Source organism: Enoplosus armatus, chromosome 21, assembly GCF_043641665.1.
Source record: "Enoplosus armatus isolate fEnoArm2 chromosome 21, fEnoArm2.hap1, whole genome shotgun sequence".
Classification (NCBI taxonomy): Eukaryota; Metazoa; Chordata; class Actinopteri; order Centrarchiformes; family Enoplosidae; genus Enoplosus; species Enoplosus armatus.
This window is the reverse complement of record NC_092200.1, coordinates 2,681,268-2,704,469: the sequence shown is the minus strand read 5'-3', so window position 1 is coordinate 2,704,469 and position 23,202 is coordinate 2,681,268. Positions and strand designations below refer to the sequence as shown.

Genomic DNA, 23,202 nt, shown 5'->3' with positions numbered 1-23,202 from the left:
CAGCTGGGTGCAGGTTCCTTCATAGTTAAGGGAGGTTTTCATCACGTTTATCAGGGCACAAAATCAGGCATTAGGTACACAAGGATCTAAGTAATAACACTGTGGTTATTGCAGTAACAGCATTCACATTTTGTAATCATGTTGTTCTGCATTTGTCACAGATGCTTGAGAGCAGAGAGAACCGTTAACCAGGAAATGAGTCGATTAGCTGTTTAATTTTCATCTTAAATTTAATATTTTAGGGGTATTTTAATATTTTGGACTGTTGGACGGACAGAACAAGTAATTTTAAGACGTCTACGGAGCCCAGAAAGTGTCATAATGTAATAAAAGGTTATCAGACAAGTTAAAAAAATAGTTATCAATAAGTAATACTGTTAAAATAAAGCGTAAAAAATATAAAGCTTCATACTTTTACTTAAAGCTCCGATCAGCTGATAGAAAATAGCAAAAAGCTTTAAAAAACCAATCAAAACTTAATTTTTGACTCCAGCCTTTTCAGCCGGCTACCTCACTGAAGCTAACCTTTGTAATAAAACTACATCACTGCAGTAAATGTTAATTACCCATATACTGTACTGCATACATCTGTAGTATCACTCTATCGTAGCGAAAGCATTTTAGCCAACAAGCTAATGCTAACAGTTCGCTAGCTAACACAACTTGGAAGTTTGCAGACATTTCTTCTTCTTTACGTAAATATTGGGCTTTATTGTTTGCATCCTTGATATTTTGTAAATGTGTATGATTTAATGTCTTTTTACTCACAATGTCAAACAAACTAACCAAAAAAAGTAGCTAGCTAAGTTTGATAGCGTTTCCTTACCAGCTAAAAGGCTTTAGCTACTGTTACAAGGGAAAAATATATATATATATTTTATTTTTAACTAACTGATTGGAGGTTAAAGAAAAAGTATGTAGCTGTATATCTCAGTTTACACTCCATTTAAGTTATTTAGCTAACAATATTTTTTATTGATACATCCCGTTTATATTTTTGATTTAACCTTTTACTACATTTAGTTTCGGGGCTTTTTCCGACTTAACGAATAATCTCAAAAATAAATCGATGAAATTAATTGTTAGTTGCACTCAACATGTATTTTTGAGCAATATCATCTCACAGAGGGTTTTCACGCTGTTACCATGACAACCACAATGTTACTACAGAGGCATCACTGAACATGAGCCAGACTGAATTTAAAACCTAAACTGTCAAAATCTTCGAGGTGTCACAGCTCATGCTGTTCTGTCAAATCCTGTGACACAGACATATTGATTTATTTTTTTTTTACATAACTTCTCAACAAAATAGTCGGCTATATAGACAAACTCTAGAAATATGCAGGAAAGAGAGAACACCGCGAAACCCAACGGCAGCATCTTGAGAGCCTCACAGGAAAGCATCCAGCAATACAAACTGCAGCAGTGACAGACAGGCGGTCAGACATGATGCAGCCTGCTGAGATTTGATCGATAGTGTTGGCAGTCTCTGCCTCACAGTGGATATGGACTGTACAGTTAGTATCACGGCAGCGCTGCCTTCCTGTCCAGAGTGGCGTCCCGCTGCCCGGAGTCACCAAACAGGGATTAGAGTGTCAGGGTTTTTTTTTTTGGTTCAGACTTGAAACTCGTTGATTCTGCTCACATCCTTCATAAAAGCAGCTGTCACTCCGCTGACACCTCAGGCTTCACAGCAGCCAGAAGATCAGAGGACAAGGAGGCAGTCAGAGACTGGAGACGACTGGTGGGTTCGGTTTCAGGGTTTGACCTCTGTGGCGGGCTCTGTGGCGGGCTCTGGACAGGCCGGGGTGGCTACAGCTGCGGGCTGGGCCAGTGTGGAGAACCAGGAGGACATGGCCGACTTGGCGCTGGTCAACGCTCCGCCCACCGACTGACCTGGGAGCAGAGGTGGAGAACAGTGAGAATTTTCCTGTTTGGCCAAAGTTAGTGTACGGCTGTTTGTGTTTAGGCAACATTTGACATTTGAGAACATTAGATTATTTTTGTTCAATAAAAAAGGTTTCATGGAAAAACTAATTGAGGGAATTGAAAATAATTTGTTATTGATATAAACACTAGTGCTCAAAAAACTCAGAAGATACTCAGAAACATGCATAACAAGAGGTGGATAGCTTTTACATGTTTGGTTTGTTGGGAGAAAACAAGAGAAAATCAAGAGAAAAAGATGTCTGATGAAAGCTTCTGGTTGACTCACTGAATAAAATCTTCTACACTGTAAAATTCTGCATAATTACACTGTAGTTTGGTTTGCAGAAGCTGAGAGAGCAGCTGACTCACAGCAAGAGAAAGTATACTAAAAAAAACAGGTCTTGTTGAGACCAATCAATATCTGGATCTTTGACATTAGTGGTGAATTTTGCCGGACACACACAACTGTGGTTGATCTGGTTTAAGTCCACCAGTAATATTGTGTCAGCAGCAGAGTTCAAGGATGGTTCAGCACCATCAGACTGACTGAGAGTGTCAATGTCTTCCCTCAGACATCTGATTTTTGGCTAAACTTGGGGATTGATTTCTGAGCTTTCTTACCCACTACCTTCCCAGTCTGGACCACGCTGCGACTGGTGGTGATCATGGCGTTCCCGATCTTCTTCCCTCTCTCGCTGTTCTGCACCGAGCTGCAGTGGACATGAAGGAAACAAAAGGTTCACAAACCACGTCTGCATGCACTCCCCTCACCTCCCTGTCTCCGGTGTGACATTGTAGGAATTCTTCCTCCTTTCCAGGAAACAAACTACACAAAAGTGCCATTGCTAAATGTTGCGCCAACCTGTTAGAGGGGGATTATGTAATAGCGGAGGCTGAGCAGCAGTCACAGGTGGTGCATCTGAGGATCAGAGCCGAGAGCGGAAACGAGCAGGCTACGTTTCACAACAAACGCGCGGCTAAATGCAGCCCCGCGTGGCTTCATCTGAACAGCAGCCTGGTGCGAGTCCAACACACAACCTTTCACATGGATCCCCACTGACTTGACATTCAGCAGGAATCTCGCTCCTGCATCATCTGGGCAAACAGCAGCGTTGTTAAAATGACGATGTGGATACGTGTCAGCAGCTGCAACTCTGTGCCTTCACACCCTCTAATGAGCCAGTTATTGCATCTGAAAATAAATCCTGTAGCTCTGAATTTTACTACACTGCAGCTGCCTGTAGGAGCTGGTTACCTTTGATGATGAGAACTGTGTGTGTGTGATAGCTCTCACCATCAAATGACACTTTAAATCTAAAATCCATCCATTATTTTGCCTAAAACAACATTATGTCATCTACACGGTCGAATGTCGTGTCAGACGTTAAAGAAATTGTGCAACATTTTGGGAAAAACACTCAATCTATGAATCTATGAATATGGATACCAATCTCATGTCTGTATGTTCAGTATGGAGCTAGAGCCAAGAGGCAATTAGCCTAGCTTAGCACAAAGAATGGAAGTAGGGGGAAACAGCTAGCCTGGCTCTGTCTAAAGTTAAAAACCCACAAGTTAATCAGTGCTGGTAGGTGGATTGGGTCACCTTTGGACAGAGACAGGCTAGCTGTTTCCCCTGCTTCCAGTCTTTATGCTAAGCTAAGCTAATTGCCTCCTGACTCCAGTTGTGTTATTACTGCACAGATATGAGAGTGATGTTGATCTTCTCCTCGAACTCTCATAAAGAAAGCAAGCATAATCACTTTTTAATAGCTGGCTTTTGCATTATCTGACTATTATTTTTATCAGTAGTAGTAGTAGCTGTATTATTACTATTATTAAACCTATTTATTTAGGGCATTTCTTTACAAATACATGCAATACAATGTGCAAGACAAGAGACAGAACATAAAAATGTAATGTAAAATCACCAAAAGTAAAAAGAATATGATGTAACTAATCGACAAAAGAGACATTTAAAAACAAAAAATTTGGAAAAAGATGTTCAAGAGTTCAACTGCAAACCTCCTGCACCGTAAAAAAAAACACGCAGCATCTATCTGAGGCAGCACAGACGCCAAAAGGCGGACAGAAATCACACAAGGGTAAATATTGATCCAGAGGGCTTCGCAACTGAAGGAAGGAAAGTGATTCAAACACAGAGTGCAGATCCCAGATTCCAGCTTCAGCGTGACGCCGTCTGCTTCCTGATTATTCAATGACAGAAGTGAATAGAAGCAACTGTCAGAGGAGCCAAGATTCAGAGTCAATCTAAAGGAGACCTTAAAGTCTGTGTGAAACCGGAAACCAAAGAGAAAGTGAGACGTGTGTGTGTGTGTGTGTGTGTGTGTGTGTGTGTGTGTGTGTGTGTGTGTGTGTGTGTGTGTGTGCTGCCAGCATAACTGCTGTCATTCCTGCACACCACAGACAGATATAGTGTTTATCTGACTACAGCATCAACATGACACCACTCTGTGCACAGCGGGCCCAGCGGAGCGTGAACTGGCACCACGACTCGCTGCCTCTGTGGCGTCTCGGAGTCAGACGGACGTCCCGCGGCGCCGTCACTCATGGGACGCCGAGTGGGATCCACCAAACAAGCTGCGGTTGCTAGGCGCTTGTTGCTAGGATCAATAATCCAGCTCCACGGCTGCACGTCCACCAGGAATCTGTCCTCGCCGTGCCAACTTCCTTTTGTCTTTATTTTCAAAGTAAGAGACCCACTGTTGTGCATTCCCAGCAGTGCTGAGAGCACCCAGTTTAAAGCCGCTGGGAGTAGAATTTTGTATTTATTCTGACGGCATTCGTTTTGTTTGTGAAAATTAGTGCAGTTTAAGTTTAGGCGTCTTTTTTTGACACTGCCATTTACAAAGTCTACACAAAGTGGCTTTCGGAAGAAAGGACTTTAAATACTAAATGACCCAAAACAAGAAATAAAAAACACTTAAAAACTAGTATAACAATCACAACTCAAGCTGCCATCGCTCCCTAACAGATACAGGGATTAACAACTACATCTGCAGTTTAGGATTTGTTTACGTCAGTAAGGCCAGAAAACTGCTGTATGTCTGTATGTATGCATATATATATGTGAATATACTGCAATCTATATGTATCTGACTAACTTCTTATAAATCACTTCTTCAAACTTATCATATATTAGAAAAGCCTCACATTAAGGTTAGCTCTTGTTATATTGGATTAGATTTTGGATTTCTTGTTTTATATTGTGTTATGTAACTTTGTTTTTGTACTTTTTTTATATTTTAAATTGTGTATTTATTATTATTTTATTGATTTTAAATGTCTCATTCCAAGTATATGGTCCCGATATATCTAAAATGTGTATAAAATAATGCAAAAGACATCTAGAATCCTGATTTAAATGTCTTGCTCAATAAACTGTGAGTGTGGCATACTCTAGCATGGAAAAGATGTCAACGTCGAAGCTCTTGAGGGGAAATTTGGGTGAAATAATGGAAACACTGTGGTAAAGTGATCATATTCAAACTTTTTTCAGATGCCACCCAGCCTCGGAAAAGCTTCCAACAATCTCGAGGTAACGGAGAGCAGTCTTTCCCCGGAGCTGCTGTGCACACTGTCAGCTCAGAGAGGAGCCCGGCGGACACACCGACTCTCCATCTCGCCGGCTGACCCAGATAAACAGCTCCTTATGTAGCGCCGACAATAAAGAAAGATCCTCTAACAGAGAGGGTCTGCCTGCAGCCGTGCAGCCCGTCACATGACTCTGTTTTCTGAGAACATCTCTGCCACCGGCTGCTCTTTGTCCAACACTGATGACGGGGACGCATGAAAAGGGTCGGCTGTGTTCGCCCCCGGTGCTTCCATAATACACATGCAACACAGCACATTCACAAGGAAGTCATGCGTAGGGCCTAGTTTTTATTTTTTGTCCAGGGGAGTATAAATAGAGGGGAGGTGGCAGGGCAGCAGCAGTGGGACAAAGAGTGATGAGCTGAGCAGAGACGAGTGGGATACATCAGACCAGTCACCGTCTGTCCCACCAGCCCCAGTCCAATCAAAACAAAAGACACAAACTCAACATGAGACCAGGACATATATAGCAAATAAAACAAGTTATAAAAGGCACATAACACAAACAAGGTGTGATGGATAAGATTGGAGTTAAAATGCGTCCCACTCAGCACACATCTTGGTCACAATTCTTTAATGGCGTGTTCATATTCAACGAATGACTATATGTTGGATGTATTTATCAGATATTTCTAATACTCTAATATCAAAATTAGTATCAGGCTCCAAAATCTAGCATCAGTCAGGATCTACTCAACATCAGCAAACACTTTTTCAGCGTGTCGATCGCCAGTTTTGATATATTTTTCTACTCTTTAAATTAAATAAAATACACATTTTACATTTATCCACATCTTTATTATTGATTTAGTGTTGTTTGGTTTAATAATTGCCTTCAGCTTTTTGTCCGGGGGGATTTCGGAGATGTAAGTCTGCGAGGCTCGAATTGTCTGACAGTCAATAAACACTCGTGTCTGATGTTCAAGGTCGAGGTGGAGACTGAGCTGTTTATCTGCCGCCGTGCCCTCACCTCTTCCCGGCCGGCTGAACCCCCTCCTCTTTAAGAGCTCTGCTCTGACACAAAGCTGAGGCAGGAAATGAGACGCGTTTATTCCTGAGAGGCTCAGATGGCTGAGTGCCAAACTTCCTGCCTGCACCCCCCCCCCGACACCCCCATACCACCATGCCGGCCACATCCAGTTTTATAGTGAAGTGAAGGGAGTGGAGAGCCAGCCGAGCCCCTTCATCCGCCTCCTGGTCCATGAACACATCATGGAGGAAGCAGCTCTGACCCGACAAAGCAGCCCCCAGCAGCCACAGCCCCCCCCCCCCCCCGGTTTGTAGTTAATCAATTAAGCTATCAATTAGCATGCTGTGGTGTGTTCAATGCTCAATGTTTTCATCATTATTTAGTGAAGTTATGGAAAGTCTTTCTAAATGCATCAAGAACGAATTAAAACTACTCATATAAAGTAATAAAGTGCTGCATAAATCAATAACATCACTAGATCAATACTGTATCAACTATCTTTTTACTGATAATATGAACTTACATTGCATTACTATTGTTGTTGTTATAAATCATTATTGTTTTTAATTTATTATTTCATTTCATTTCATTTCATCTGTTTTTAATATTATAATGTTTATTATTGTTCTTAGTATTTTTTACGTGTCATCAGGTCTCAATCACATGTTGATAAATTATTACTTTACTGACAGTTCATTGAATTGTAGCTTGATTTATTGTCAATTTGGTGCATTTTGAATTGGATTCATAGTAAAATGTCACAGCTTGCATCTTTAGTCATCAGTATTTGTGCACTTTTTGGCTTTTCATCATAATGTTTTCCCACAGAATTTAGTCTTTTTTCCATTTCTGAAGTAAATATTGTACAGATGCATCAAACTGAACCCAGTTCCTCTACAGTTTGTTTGTTTACTGAGGATTTACGACAAAGTTCACAGCGGCCGCGTCACCAAACACCCGGAGGTAAAGTGAGAGCTCCGAGTGCCTCAGCCCAGCAGATCTGCCTGTGTTCTCACCATAAAGCTAAGTTAGGGATGGAGACACACTCGACTCAGTGTGTGTGTGTGTATGTGTGTGTGGTGGTGGGGGGGGGGGGGGGGGGGGGGGGGCTCCAGCTGTGGTCGGAGTCACCTTTCATCCACACTCTCCTGTAATGAAACCGGAGCTGAAGAAGTCTCCAGCTCTGTTTTTCAGAATGAAACTCGCTCATAATTAATGACTTGAGCTGATATGCGACTCTCGCTGCCACCACAAACCCCCCCCCCACCCCCACCCACCCGCCAACACAGCATGAAGTAACACACTGCCCGGCTCTCTCTGTAACATCCAGCATTCATAAAGTATTCATAGCTGGGTGTTACAGAGCGCACGGAGCACGACAACCTTTGGAAATTGAATCATGAGTTGAGACAAGCAGCAGAAGGGTGTCAACTTTCAGACTTATTCCTTTTTCTTTGCTTGTTTACTGTTTCATCTTGCTAATAACTGCAGAACACCACTAAAGGAAACTGACAACAATTAACATTCAGAGGAGGGGCCTCAAACTACTAACCCCCACTAACATGTTTAGAATTTATTATTAAATTCAGCCCACAAATAAATTCTTTAAGTGTTTCCCTGTTTATATTTTCCTCCTGCCTTTTATTTTGGATTGATCCTTTAGTTTTTCAGGAAGTACGGAGCCCAATCAGCGTCAAGAGGAGGGCGAGAAACTAATTTGTGCCCTTAAACAGCTAAATTCTTGTACTTGTACTACGAATCAACAGAACATGACGCTAAACAAACATTTTAACAGATGTTTAAGGGCTGCAGAAGATATCAGAGTGCTCTAACATTTAGTTTTACTGCTGAACGTCACGTGTTCAATGTTTACTGGCATATCATCTTGTCGCCACAAGAGGGCAGCAACACGCATGTTTTGGTGAGCACGAGATCAACTGAGCTACAGCAAAACATCTGATACAATGAACTTTGACAGAAAAATAAATAGTTCACGGCTCAGCCTCTGTCCCCCTTCAAGTCTTTCAGGTCTTACATGCAGTTATTTCTGAAATTCTGTGTCTTAAAGTTGCAGTATTTTATGGGACTGAAAGAATACTCACTGTGAGAGTCGTAGTTTCACGTCTGTAACACCGTACTGGCCCTGGAACGGGTGTCTGCAACAGAGAAGAAAAACCTGCATGTAATACATATTTATATTCATGAATTTTATTTATCGTACGTTAACAGTTTTACAGTTCAGCTGCTCGTCAACAAGACCACTGGACTCCAAATACTCTGATAACAATAATAATAACTGATTATTCTCATCAAATATCCCACTGTGGCCAATGAAATTTGTTTTTGCATGATCTATGTGGCGTTTCTAAAGACATGAAACAGATGACATTTGCTTTCTTGGTGTTGCTGAAATGACGTCATTAAGAGTTTCTATTCGAGGTCAGAGGTCAGTTTCCCTCCTGTCCACCTACCCCGGGGTGATGGTGGCCATGGCCGGGTGCTTGTTGCTGTACCACACCCGGTAGTTGTGGGTGATCTTCCAGGCTGCGACGAACGGCGCGCCGTAATCAGCCAGCAGCCTCTCGTTATCTGAACGGAGACGACACAAGAAACAAAAGAGGAGTCAGTGAACGTGATGAGCAGCTGGATTTACTCTCATCTCCTCTACAAGGTTAATTATGTGTGACGATCACTGCGTGCAGGCGTGACACAGTGATATATACAGCTACATCAACTAATATCAATATTGAATCAACTCATCATGACTTGAATGGAGAAGTGAGTGAGCTGCATATTTATACAAATTAAAGCTTTTCTAATGCTCGCTCTAATAACTGATGAAACAAAGCTAGAAAAGTTGCTTAACAACGTTCAGTCAACTTTATTTTTTAATTAATGTCGAGCAGGGACCGACAGCTAAAGAAGCAACAAGATACGTGTTGTAAATCTGAATAAATTTATTAAAGGGGCAAATAAAAGTAAAGTAAAATAAGGCCTTAATGAAGAAGTGAGAGGCGAGGACCGTGGGCGAGGGGGTCCCGGTCTTTCTACCTTGCTGTAATGCAGAGGACAGTAAGGAGTGGATGTAGAGGGTGAACTGGGCTCTGATCCACTCGTCTCCGCCCTCCCAGCCCGTCCCGTCCAGAAAGACATCGTCGCGGTTCTCCGTCACATGTTTCACCAGGTAGTCGGCGAAACGCAGGTCCGCCGTCGTCAGGCTCAGGATCTTTCGGAGCTCGGGGTCCTGGATCTGGACACTGGCTTCTTCCACCTACAACACAAAACACATATTCAGTATCTAACTTTAGACTTAAAGCCCACGAGATCTACATTTCATACATGCGGGACCTACATCGACAACAGCATCACTGAGGTGCCTCTGCTGGCGGAAGAGGATGTTGGTTGCCCCGGCAACGAAGCCGCGCACCGTCACGTCTGAGAGGAGGTGATGCTGCTGCAGGGCCATGTAGGGCAGACAGAGGTAACCCTGGCAACAAAAGGCAAAGGTCACTGTGTATACGACCGCCGGACAGGTGCTTATCTCCAGCCGGCTGCCCGGGCTCATTATTAGTCGATGTAGCTTCAGCTAACCATGATGGACCGGTCTGGACTCTCTCTGTGCTCCATTTTAAGGCGTCTCAGTCCAGTTTTTTGGTGCCACTAGAAGAATTTGGCTTTACAGTATTTTTATCTACTTAAACAACCTTAACTCTCAAAGAAAGTCTGCTCAAGTTTGACGAGTTTTATAAACTACAACTCGTATTTTACAGCGTGAGTTTGAGTGTCACCTTAGTGAAGATGGGGAGCGGCAGGCCGTACTGATCCTCCTCCAGACCAGACACCAGACCCTGGACGACCGCTCCCTGACTGCTGGCGGACTGTGGCTGCGAAGTGATGGGCGTCCCGGGCTTGGAGTCGAAGGCGTCCAGGAGCTCTGACCCCGTCTCTTTCCCCTCAGGTGTCTCTTTAGGACCACTTTCCTCCAACACGCTGGGATCCAGAGTCTCCCAGTCGCTCTCCGAGGACTCTGGAGAGGTGCGTGACGGCGGTTTCAGGAGGTGGTTGTCTCCTTCTGTGCTGTTCCCAGAGGACAGAGACTCTGCGGCAGGCTGGCCAGCCTCCTCCCCCTCCAGCTCCAGCGTGGTGTTGGCGATGTCGGTGACGGACACGGAAACGAACTCCTCGGCTCCCGAGACGCTCTCCACCAGGATCAGGTCCTCCGACGCGCTGCTTTTAGGCCTGTAGTGGGACGAGTCCACCAGGCCGTGCTCGATCATACCTGGACAAATCAGATCAAATGAAAATGTCACTTCAGTCTCCTTCATCACCACTAATCCATTTTCCCTTTAGCTGTCTAACAGTGTTTCCTGACTTTGAGATGTTTTAACAAGAAATAAAAATTCTTCCTTAAACAAATGAAAATAATTCATTCATAAGCAATAAATCACACCCTCTCATTTTAATACACTCGCAGGTTTTGCAGCTGATTGGTCTGGTGTGACCAGTAGCTAACGGCAGCTAGCGTTAGCAAGCTTTAGATAGATATTGCTGTGTAACTGATGGTGTCCATTTGCTAATCTTATGACTTTTCTTTGGTTGTGCTAGTGTTATACTCCACTACTGTGCTACTGTTTTCACTTACCAGTTATCTCACTGTTTTTCCCTTTTTCCAACATGTTATCTTGAGTTTAAACTTGTGCAAACCTGAATTTAACCAGATGTATTATTTATACATTGTGGCCTGATAATGTTTTGTGTTTTATGTAGGTTCTTACAGTTCCTTCAGCAGTACAGATGAATAAGACCTATGCAACATCCTGACAAAAGGCAAGGGGAGAGAAGATGTATGAAACTTTCTTTTGGAGATGCTGACCTGGAAACAGCGATAAAACTGTCATCAGAGCTCCTACTAGTCTGTTGACAGGAGACACGTAGAACAGGACCTGCAAACAGCAACAAAACAAAAACATCAGAACAGACATTCAGCGTTATTTTTCTGAATTACTAGAAAAGAGAAAAGATTTGCTTCAGTTTGTAATCGTACCTTCTTCTCCAGCAGAATAAGCTTGAAGAGGATGAGAACCTGTGAAGGTAAAATGAAAAGAATTACACATATATTTCACACGATTACACGACCAGCACACACATTATAGTTCAACCTGTAATTCTCTACCTTGTGTCGGAAGTGCAGTATTAAATCTCTCGGTGATAACCCTGAGGAAAGGAAGCAAACACAGCATCAACAAATGAGGAATCTATGCATTAACATGTTTGTGCAGTTAACAACAATCACATGGTGGCAGGCCTGACAAGTCCCAACAACAACAAAGATCGTTTACAGAGTCTGCATCTCTGGAACAACAAAACTCTGTTGTTGAATTGCTGTTCAGCCTGAGATTTGTTGTAAATCACGAGGAGAAGAGGATTTACGTGGAATAAGAGGTTATACAAATATAAAAGTAAACAAATGACACATATTTGCAACCCTCTGTCTTTATCTGAATACTTTCTTAAGTTAAACTGCGTGAATGTGAAAATAAACACCAGAAATGAGTGTCAAAGTACGCTATTATGTTCTTCCCGCTGAGGAACCTTGTCCTGCCAGCTGTCACCTGCAAATGTACTGAAGGTTTCACCCACCTAGATAAACCTGCGATCCCTCCAGAGCCGAGCCCCTCAGAGAGCCGTTCATGTGTTCGTACAGTTCCTGCAGGGTCGCAGGAGGAAACAGGACGTAAGAGGAGGCGAACGACAGACGGGTAAAGCGTTAACAGACGGTCTCTGTCGGAGCACATTCTCACCTTCAGTATTGAGATCTGTGAGAAGTCTTTCTCCTCGAAGTAGGCGTGCGTGATGAGCTGCAGTTTAGCTTGAAGCAGACCGTAGAGAGGCTGGAGACCAAAACAAAGTCTGTCAGCAGCAGATCACATGTGTGAGTCATTCACAGCAGGACCCAGAAAAACCTTTGCAAGCTAATTTCTCCTCACAGGGACCAGCGACACTCAACCATGACTCCTGGTTTTTCCCCCAAAACAACATGTGCTTCTTTATCTTCTTCTTAGCAGGAAACGGTGACCAGATCTCTGACCCAAAGTGGCTCCTATATTCCAGGTTTTGCCTCATGTCTAAAATGTGTTTGTTTACATGACGGATGTCCTCCCCACCACCCTGATGTGCACCACACCGCCTCCCAAAACAGTGCTGTCCAGAAATAGCAGTGATGTGGCAGGAAGATGAGGAACTTTCTAAGAGGATCAACAGATCAGCTGGTCGGCCATCAAAAGCTGCATCCTCTTCATCAGTTTAAAGTACATTTACTCAAGTATTACTCCACTACATTTCAGAGGGAAATCTTGTACTTGACTGCAGCCAGCTACAACATTAACATGCGTCTTACATGTTACGGCATCAATATTAATCCTCTAATAGTATAATATATAATAATGTAACAACGACTACTTTATTTTGTACTTGTGGTATTACTACTTGTACTACTTTCTCCACACTGAGAAACACTGCAAATATTCACTCTGAAGAAGCTGGAAGTAGAAAGTGTTCGACTTCAGGATTAATAGATTATCAAGAATATCAGCAGATTAATTTCCTGTCGATCAACTAACCGATCAATAAAGCAGTAATTTTGGCTCTAATCTGCATTTTTCTGGGGTCATTTTCGGTCTTCGGTGTGAAAACTAAACTATGTCTGCTTGATATTTAATCTTCCAATGACAGAACAGTAGAACTCTCTTTCCTAAACGTTTTAATAAGCGCTGCCAGATAGTAGTAATAATAATAATAATGATCTTGATCTCCTGAATGACGTGAGCGTGGCTTGTTATAACCTGTGGACAGAGCAGTATTTCACAGGAGAACTTAGGAATAAAACACGACTTCTTCTCTGAAGTTCACCTCAGAATATCTAACAGCTCATCCAGCGTCATATATAATTATTCCAGAGTCCCACGGTGAATCTACCTCACACCATTAACACGTGAAATCTCTGTGGGGACACATGAAAGGGAGTTTTACTTCTGGGGCCCATCATGTTGATCCTTTTATCTCTTCATATGAGAGGAGACGGCGACTTCGGAGGATTCATCGTTGAACATCAGAGGAGAAGATGCCGGGAGATAAAAAGCCTTTTCTACTACAGTGGATCACATCCTCCCTCCTCTTCCCACTTTCACATGATCACGATAAGGTCACGACTATATTTCACGGCCCAGCGACTGACTCTTGGATTCTGAAATCTATTTATTCTATTATGTTATCAGATAACAGCTTCGTCTTCAGACCGACTCACCACTCGACTGAGGACGCAGACGCTCTTCTGAACCGTCTCCCTGGTGACGTCAGCCTGTCGGACTTTTAGGGCCTGCAGAGTGATTACAAAAAAGAAATAAATATATATATATATAAAAGACCACAAAGCAAACATTGTGCGGCCACCGTGTGACTCATCGCTCTGCAGACGACCTCGCGCTGATGTCACGAGAGACAGAAATAGGCCAGGAGATGCTGACTTTTCATTTCCTCACATCAAGAACGCCGACGAAGAAGAGAACAATGCCGCTTCGTGAGCACGTGGCCAAAAGTATGTGGACACCTGAGCGTTACAGCCACGTGTGTCTGCTGAACACTGCGGTGTAATCAGGGTTAATCGAATCTACTTTTAATTTCTCTTCTGCACTGAATAGTTTGGTTTTGGATGAAAAAAAAATACAAATGTACCAGTTTGTTTCTGTTCTAATATCTTAAGTTTTTAAATACCTGTTGTTTCTAAATGTGCTCAATGAATAACTTTAACTTGACTAATGTTTCTTTTTTTTTTACTCTTCGACTGTTGGATAGTTTGGGTTGTATTATGGACAGTGTTGTAGTGCTCTGTGTATGATAAAATCATAAGTTTCTTATTTATTAAATGGCATTTTTCACATGTCATTTTCTTTCCCTGGATAGAAATGTGTGTGTTTCATTCACCAACTGAACTAATCATTTGTTGTTTTCATTTGTTGTTTTCTCTACCCAGCGTTTACTGTGACAGTCCATACACCTGATGAAGGCTGTGTAAACCGAAACGTCATAAATAAAGACGGAGCACAGGAGCTTTTTCACGATAAGCTTTCCTCCGACGCAGCTTTTATGTGTTTATGGAGGCATCGTCGTGTCGAAACAGGAAAGTTCACCAAACTGTAGTAAGAAGCTATAATGCAAAATATAATCAACAAGATACATTATGGTGTATTATCACAGAAGAATCCACCCAGCAGCTCCACCTTTACCAGCTGCAACATACATTATTAACACATGGGCCATTCTGCATAATGAGTTCCTTTTGGTACTTTAAGTGTATTCAAATGCTAAAACTGCCGCTGGTGTCCACATACTACATATATATACTAAAGGCAGTAATTCACTGAGCTAGATAACAAAATTAAGGCTTCATGTAAGAATGAAGAAAAGCATTAAACGACTGACCTTTGCTTCTATCTGTCGATAACAGGACACCCCGTAGACACACTTCATGTCTCCGCTCAGCGGCGGCAGGTGGAAATACACAGTGTCTGCAAAACAACAACATATTAATATTAATACACAGTGTCATTCATTCTTTGGTCTGGAGTATCCATCAGGATCTGTAAAATACTCTTTCGGCCAAAAGAGACAATTAGCAGGAATAACAATAATAATGAAAAGAAAGAAATAGGCAGTTAGATGAGATACATCGTGTGTAAATACAGTTTAGCTTTACTCTCGTGCAGGATTTACTCTGCACTCTCGCTGCAGAACATCAATGCACGCGTCTGACGGCAGGATATGAAGAGTTCAGAGGGAGGATGGTTACGTAAGAGGGAAGGTACGAAGGAGAGAATTAAAATCAAAGACAGCTGAGGAGAGACGTTCAAGAGATTACGGAATAATATGAGATATTATAGGCAATTCCTCCTGTGAGACGTTCAAGGGATTAGCTTCAGAACGGTGGCCTGTCAGCTGCCAAACTGGATAAACTTGACAAATTTGACAAGGTGTTCATTTCCCACCTCGGCGTCAGCAGCTTGTCTTTACCCCTGAAGCATCGCTGACGTCTTCAGTTCAGGAACCAAACGAGTTGTTCTGCATGTTTAGCCCATTAACTACAACCAGTGGTGAAATGAGTACATTTACTCTAGTACTACTTTATTGAGTATTTTCTTTTCCGACAGCTTTAGTAACTACTTACTTTACAAATTAAGATTTTTGCATAAAAACATATGACTAGTTTATAAAATGTTATAAATTTAAACTGAAACGATTAGTTAATTGACAGAAAATTAATTGGAAACTAACTAATTGTTTAATTTCAATCATTTTTCAAGCAAAAATACCAAAACTTTTAAGCTTCCAGCTTCTGTTTTATATCATTGTAAACTGAACATCTTTGGGGGGGTTTTATAGCCCAAACAGTCAATCGAAAGAATAATCTGCAGACTAATTGATAATGAAAACAATTAATCTTTTTGAGAGTGATGTCGTGCTGTTTTTGGTGCATTCGAAGACGCTCTGGACATCTGAGACACAAACTTTTTTGCTGCAATAAGTGACCAAATTTATCGTCCTTTCAGCCACATCACAGTCTGATTATTGTTTGTCTCCACAATCAATAAAATACTGTTCTGGCAGCTGACTCATCCGAAACACAAAAACAAAAAGGAAGAATTGTTCAGAATAAATTAAACCTATCTCAGTCTGCAGGTTCATTTTAACACTGTAGTGAAATAAATACATCCATGATTTGGAAAACGGTCAGCGAAAATGTCAAGTATGGTTTGGTTGTTTAAGACCATCAATCCAAATACGGAATAATATAAGATACTATAGGGAATTCCTCCTGATCTTTATCGCTAATCAAAGTTAAAATCAGAGATCGCCTGGAGCCGCTTCAACAGGAAAAACAACTCAGAGAAGGAAATGCCACAACCATCAGCCTTCATTCCATCTGAGGAGGGGATGAAGAGCATTTTCTAATGCGGTTACGATCTCCTCTGGACGAGACGACAGCAGAGTCACAAAGGTTAGACTGTGGACGTCAGAGATTAAGCAGAGCCTGGAGGAGAGGCGGGGTGGGGGTGGGGGTGGGGGTCCAGGCAGGGACAGGGCATCTGGACGGAGGCCACAGCTGCAGCATGTCCAAAAATACAGCCTTCAGCTCTGCTTCGTAGCTTACGCTCACAGAGAAAGCTGCTTCTAGAAGGTGCATGAAACATACGAGACCAGCAGACACTGGTTTCCTTCAAAAGGATGGGAAAGCAGAAAAATACACAAAATAAATTTGGTTTAGATTATTTCAGACTTTTAGACTTAATGTTTTCTTTTCTATCTTGTGAATTACTGGATAATTTTACCCTTTCAAGCCCCTAAAATGTATCTACGTAAAACACAAATCACCGTTTGCTTGACTCGGTCATAACCACAAACTAAAGGCTGGAGACTGGAACGTGCATGTTTTCATGTTAACATTCAGGCATTTAAACCTGTCGTTTAACATCACCGCCCACTGGAAACCTTGCAAAACTAGCATTGTCCCAAATCTATACCACATACTAAGTGTACACAGTATGAGCTATATTATAACTACAAAGTATACTGATTTTGTAATGTGTTTTTTCATATTATGCTAAGAGGAGCCAATCAATTAGCTTATTTGCCAATTTAACTTCATGAGGAGAAAACTAGTTGTTTCTCATGCATATAATAAATATATAAAAGTACTGCAAAAGCTTAAGCACAACACTGGTTTGTGGGTACTGTGTGTATGTGTACTGCTACTGCCTTGCAATGTTGACTTTAATTGCTCTTGTATAGTTTCTACTTTTTTTTTTTCTATTCTTACATCTATTTGATTTATTTTATTTTTTTACGTTTTCTCTATTTATCTGGACTTATTTCTGTCCTTGTGCTGCTGCAACACCTGAATTTCTGCTCTGCAGATCAATAAAAGCTTATCTTATCAGCCATAAGCGGCGCCTCCATTTCCTTTGAGCATTGCATGGTGGGACAATAGTGCCACAGTCAACAGCAAAAATCATTACTTCTGTCATTTTTCCACAGTGAACGCTACATATAAAATGGCTGTGAAACCATAGCGACTCCAACATGGCTCCCAAAAACAGACATACACATTAGCTTAGATGCAGGAAGGTGTGTGTACTCATGTGATAGTATTCCTTCAGTGTTAACAGTAGAATAAGACTCTACTGTACTCCTCTGTAACCAACACCCAGCAATATCAGTGCGACTGCTGTTTTTTTTTTTATGAGCCGCAGTGCAGAGGGAGTCGGCCACATCACTATTGTTTTTTTTAATCAGCTAACAGTCTGCTGTGTCTGCAACACACACCGAAGCAGCAGAAAGGCAGGACACAAAAGATCATGAAATACACGGCAGGGATAGTTTCAACATGTTCTACGTTTAGAAATATAAAAAAGGACACAAGAGCTGCCTCTCAGAGGGACCCTGAGGGGCGGATTTTGAGCTCAAGTTAGTTTAAAAGCAAAGATTTCCTCTCATGTGTCTTCCTTCAGATGTATCTTCTGCTCTGGGAACGTTTTGCTCAGTCTGGCAACATGAAAACCTCAGTCTGAGGCTGACCAACAGGAAGCCACAGCAGACAGAAGCTCTCCTGTCTGTGATGCCAGTACAATAACAGTTTCAGTTGAAAGTCTGGATGTGAACTTTGTCTCAGTTCCTGCTGTTTGCCTTCGCGGGACGGCAGCGGTAAACCACAGGGCTGTCACATGACGGCAGCAACAACACACGGGACAGTTTCCCAAGAAGACGGAGTCAGCTCGCTATCACTGCAGTGGCAGCTGAGTCCTGCTCTCTCTCTCTGCAGCCTGGACACGGTTTCTCTTTTCAAAAGTGACACCTGCTTTTACAAAATCAACAGACCAAAAGCAAAAACAGACTCACAATCTCATCCGATCATCGTCAGCGGCCATATGAGGATCTAAACTATCTGACTCAATAATGGACACAAAGTAGAACTTTACCACCAAGTAGATGCATACAAGTTTGAAATACACACTATACAAGGCTGTAGTCTCCACTGGGAATGGGACACAGGTGCTAAAAATGTTGATACACTCATTTCAGTTGCCTTGGATTATTACTGCCCCTCAGGCTACATACAGTCTGTGGTACCTTATTGGTGGAGGTTGTTTAAGGTACCAGTGAGACAATGAAATACAATCCAGGAAGTCCAGTTTGATTAACAGATTAACGCAATTAAAAGTTCATCAGATGCCAAAACACTAAACAACAGTTTGTAATAGTCACAGACAGGATTTTACAACTCTGGGAAGTTATTAAGGCGATCTGTTAAAGACACTAGAAATGAACATCAATCAAAGATAAGGCAGTAAAGATCCAAATAAAGCTGCAAACTAACAATTATTTTCTTGATTAATTAGTTAATTGCGTCATCAGAAAATTTCCAAAAGACAAGGCTGACATATTCACATTGTTGGTTTTGTCCGACCAACAGTCCTACGCCCTTGAGATCCATACACTCTGTGGGTGTGACGTACCTTCCTGGTAGTTGTGCGCTCCGTCAGGAAGAGCCAGGAAAGGCAGGTACCTCCACTCTTCTGGCAGCAGGTTACTGTCGTGACCCTCATCTGGCATCAAGGGCGGGTAGGAGAATTCCACCTGGACGGTGGAGGACAGACGGTTAACTTTTCCTTTAACTTGTTTTATTTCTCAATCATCACAACTTCCTCTGCTTGTGTTTCAACGTGTGTGTGTGTTTCCTCCTGCAGGTTAGAGGATCTTTTTTTCTTTTTTGTTTATCATGAAGGCCCTTTACTTGTCTTACGTTGCTTTAAAAATGTACTTTGTTCCGACATGTCTGCATTATTTCATTGTCTTATTTTCATATTTTTCATTCTTTCCATAGTCGTCAAGAGAATTTCAGAAAGCAACTCCTTTTGTTTCACAGCATGTTTGTTATAGTTGGACACTAACCACACACAGTGTCAGAAAGTATCTTGAGTGTACACTACACGCGTATTACAATACTTGTAATACTTCATTGATGCACTCTGTGTCTTGCTCAATGACACTTCAGCACAGAGGATAAGATACTTGCTGGACAACAACTGAAAGACTTATAAACTATGCTAGCAGCTCTGTGAGGTGGTATTGTTGAGCTATATGCTAACAGTGACATTGCTAACATGCTGATGTTTAGCAGGTATGGTTACAGTGTTTACCATCTTAGTTTAGCATTTGCTAATTAGCACTAAATCAGCTGAGGCTGATGGGAATGCTAATAGTATTTACTCATTAACTATTATTGGACAAATGATCATTTTAATCTCATGCTGGCATTAAAGGAAAAGTCAGCAGGATTTGTCCTCTGGGCACCATGAATATCTGTAGAGCCACAGCGTTCACACACTGTCCTTCTTTTCTTCTCTAATTTTATCTTACGGTCCTTCATCGACCGCGTTATGTTTCCACCGAGCTCGAGAAGAAGCTGTCTGAAGAAAACATTCACACCTCCATTGTAGTTCTCCCACAAAGCCCAGCCTTCTGCCAGCAGTAACAGTTAAGATTAACCTGAAACCTGCTGGTCCTGAACGCCACACACACAGGACAATGATTCACTCTTTAAAGATAAACTCCTGCAGAGTGCACTCCCTCAGGGCGAGGTGCCACCACTGACTCTGGAGAAGTGATGCACTTCATAAAAACACGCCCATGTCTCTTAAATCAGCTTCCTGCCAGAGCAACAGATGGGTGGCAGGTGACTGGGGGGGGGGGGGTCCAGAGAGGCAAACAGGCTGAAAGAGAAGGAGACAGGAACCCAATCTGATACCCAGCAGGAGATCGCTGACTCCTATCAGATAACCTCCACCATCAGAGGCAACAGGCCCCATCAGCTGAAACAAAGAGCGAGCCCCGTCTGCTTTGTCCCATTTTTATATGAAAAAATTACTTCTTTTTTTTTTTTTTTTGTTATCTTTCGCCTCGAACAGCAGCTGCTTTCGGGGCCTCTGAGACGAGTTAAACAGGCCACAGAAAGACAGCCCCTTCATGTTTCAGCAGCAGAGACAGATGGAGAGCAGCGACGGCAAGGAGCCACAGTGTTTGGTATTATGGCCGCCGGCTCGGCCTGTTAATCTAATGAATTTTGAAGACGAAGAGCCGATAATTAGAAGATGCATTAGAGGCACTTGTGCTGAGAGCCTCACATACACTTTCACTGATTAGCAGGTGTTAAATGCTGCTTTTAGTCATGCATGAGGGCAAAAGGTCAACGTATCAGAGACTGATGTCTGGTAAAACAGGTTTACAGGGACAAGAAGACCAGAACCAACATGTGAGCTTTGACTGTGGGGGAGTTTCTGTTCAGTTCAAAATACAGCAAGCTGAGGAATCGTCGCATTAGTTGTGATTGTTGTTTGAACAAAAGCAGTTCAGTCCTCGGCTTTGCACTTAGAGCCTGCAGACATATCTGTGAAACATCACTGTGATATTGACAGCAGATATTGTCTCAGATTTTAGTTGTCATAGCAAGCGTTGGTACTGTGTGAAAAATGTCTGCAGCACTGCGTAACGCTTGCTCTATTATTTATTGTATAAAAAGTTTGGGAAAGACTGACTTATTCAGTTTGTCAGTTATGCTTGATGCGTTCAGGAAGCCTCGATAAGATTGAGATCTCTGTTGCAAGAGGGACCATAGAATAAATTACTGTACATACAGAATATACAACATCCCCATACCATCACACTAGGGTTGTGACTAATGCCTGATTAATAAATTAATCGTCTACAAAATGTGGGGAAACAGGAAAAACTTCCCACCACAATTTCTCAGAGGGCACGATGACGTCTTCATACTTCCTGTTTTGTTCGGGCCAACAGTCCAAAACAAAATATATTCAGTTTATAATTAAAAGACGCTTTGGTATCAATACAGGAACTCAAACCAGAAACCTCAAACGACACCCAGCTTATAAAAGTATTAGTCAAGCTTTATCTAGTCAGGCTTTATCTAGTCAGGAAGTTTCATTGAGACCAACATCTCTCTTGCAAGAGAAACTTGAGACCAAATTACACAACATCAACAAGATCACACACAAATATGAAAAATATCAGTAAGTAAGGCTTCAGAACTGCTTCAGCTTCACTTTGTGCTGCACTTCTTTCTAGAAATTAGACTATTGAGAGAAATTAAATGTCAATAACACAAAATAAATTTCCCAGAAGACCAAAAACACACCCTCCTAGTTCAGAATACATCCTGTATGAAAGCACCAACAGTCAACACATCCTCACGCTGTTGATATCCAGGTACTAAATCAGCCAGCTCTATTTGACAGACAGATTAATTAAACAGGGAGGCAAGTCATGTGCCATGCAAAGATAAATACTGTATCCAGGAAGACTGAGAGCAAACTGGAGCCTGTAATAAAAACACAGTGCTGCTCTGCTCTCTGTTGAATAAACTGAACTGGAAAGACGTCCAAGTTGGCAGCAGAGCACATGTTATATAACCATGTGAGCCCAGAGCCAACAGCTGATGTTAACTACAACCTCTCTCTCTTCACTGCATAACAGTGAACAATTATTATCACCCCTGCAGGGCTGTGCGTGCAGTGTCAGAGCTCCAGTTAACAGAAAGGCACTGTCGGTGAGCCGGATTACAACTCCACAGTCAAATCATGCTGAAATATTGCGGAAATGTGCCTTTATTGTCAGTTTATTGGGATGCGCTAGCTAGAAGTTAGCTACGTTAGCATGGAGCAGGGGTTAACGTACCTGACAGCCCTTTTTGTGGTGAAATCCAACCACCACGATATGCAGCACCGGTCCCTTTAGTTCGTCTCTGCCGTGAGACTCCATTCCCCCGTGGTGTTTTGACAGTCCTGCGGTGTCTTTAACTCGGGGGTCGGATGTAAACACAGCAAACGAAGCTGATTTCTTCCCCCCTGAATCGATGCCGTCCGCAGAAGACAGGCAGGCACGAGCACAACACAACCTCAGCGGAGATGATTTTCTCTTCCGCTTCGTCCCACTGCGCCAGAGGAGGAAGCGAGCGAGAGGGTTCACTGCTGCGCACTTCCGTCTTCGTCGTAACCACGTGTGCAGCGTGATTGAGCTAATTTTAGTGTTTTCTTCACACTGTTGGCAGTTGATAAGGTGAGCATGTTTGGTATGTAAAATATTGATCTTCAAAGTAACCAGTCACTACTGCTGTCATATAAATCAAGTGTAGTAAAAAAGTACAATATTCCCTAATGAGTATTTCCATTTTATGCCACTTTATAAAAACATTGTATTTTTTGCTCCCCTACATTTATTTGACACTTATAGTCACTTTTTACATTAAAAAAAATCCCATGATATGCTTATAAAATTTGATGCAGTACTTTATGCTAGTCTACCCGGTAGTATACAAGTATTTAAAATTGGCTCCACTTTGACTAACTACAACATTAATATATTATGTTATAAAATAACATAACACTTAGAAAGGAACCCTCCTGCATAATGAGTACTTTCACTTATGACACTTAAAGTACATTTTGCTGATAATACTTCTGTACTTTTACTTGTAGCATTTTTAGGTGTAGAATTTCTACTTTTACTTAAATAAAGAATCTTATTATTTCTTCCACCACTGAAAGTAACATAAAATGGAA

The 23,202-nt window shown here is 42.0% G+C and overlaps 1 protein-coding gene across 2 annotated transcripts; it reads right to left on the bottom strand.

The window, feature by feature from the left end:
- Positions 1-1,449: 1,449 nt before the first annotated feature.
- Positions 1,450-22,402, bottom strand: avl9 (AVL9 homolog (S. cerevisiase)). Of its 2 annotated transcripts, XM_070928288.1 has the most exons (16): positions 22,319-22,402; positions 19,081-19,201; positions 14,993-15,078; positions 13,818-13,889; positions 12,316-12,405; positions 12,155-12,221; positions 11,688-11,728; positions 11,559-11,597; positions 11,388-11,457; positions 10,303-10,793; positions 9,867-10,001; positions 9,566-9,785; positions 8,986-9,103; positions 8,617-8,670; positions 2,554-2,642; positions 1,450-1,899 (listed from the first exon to the last, which is right to left on the bottom strand). In XM_070928288.1, exons 1-16 carry the CDS (start codon positions 22,400-22,402, stop codon positions 1,760-1,762), a joined length of 1,917 nt encoding a protein of 638 aa, XP_070784389.1. In that variant the 3' UTR covers positions 1,450-1,759. The 2 variants fall into 2 exon arrangements, with proteins under 2 accessions (XP_070784389.1, XP_070784390.1); XM_070928289.1 differs by lacking the exon at positions 8,617-8,670.
- Between the last annotated feature and the right edge of the window lie 800 nt (positions 22,403-23,202).

Bases quoted from the DNA above. Each gene is read 5' to 3' on its own strand.
- avl9 (XM_070928288.1), bottom strand. From the start codon at position 22,402: ATGGAGTCTCACGGCAGAGACGAACTAAAGGGACCGGTGCTGCATATC. The intron at 19,202-22,318 runs GTACGTTAACCC...TCCACCGTCCAG, and splicing joins ACCACAAAAAGGGCTGTCAG to GTGGAATTCTCCTACCCGCC. The intron at 11,729-12,154 runs GTGGGTGAAACC...TCCTTTCCTCAG, and splicing joins GGGATCGCAGGTTTATCTAG to GGTTATCACCGAGAGATTTA.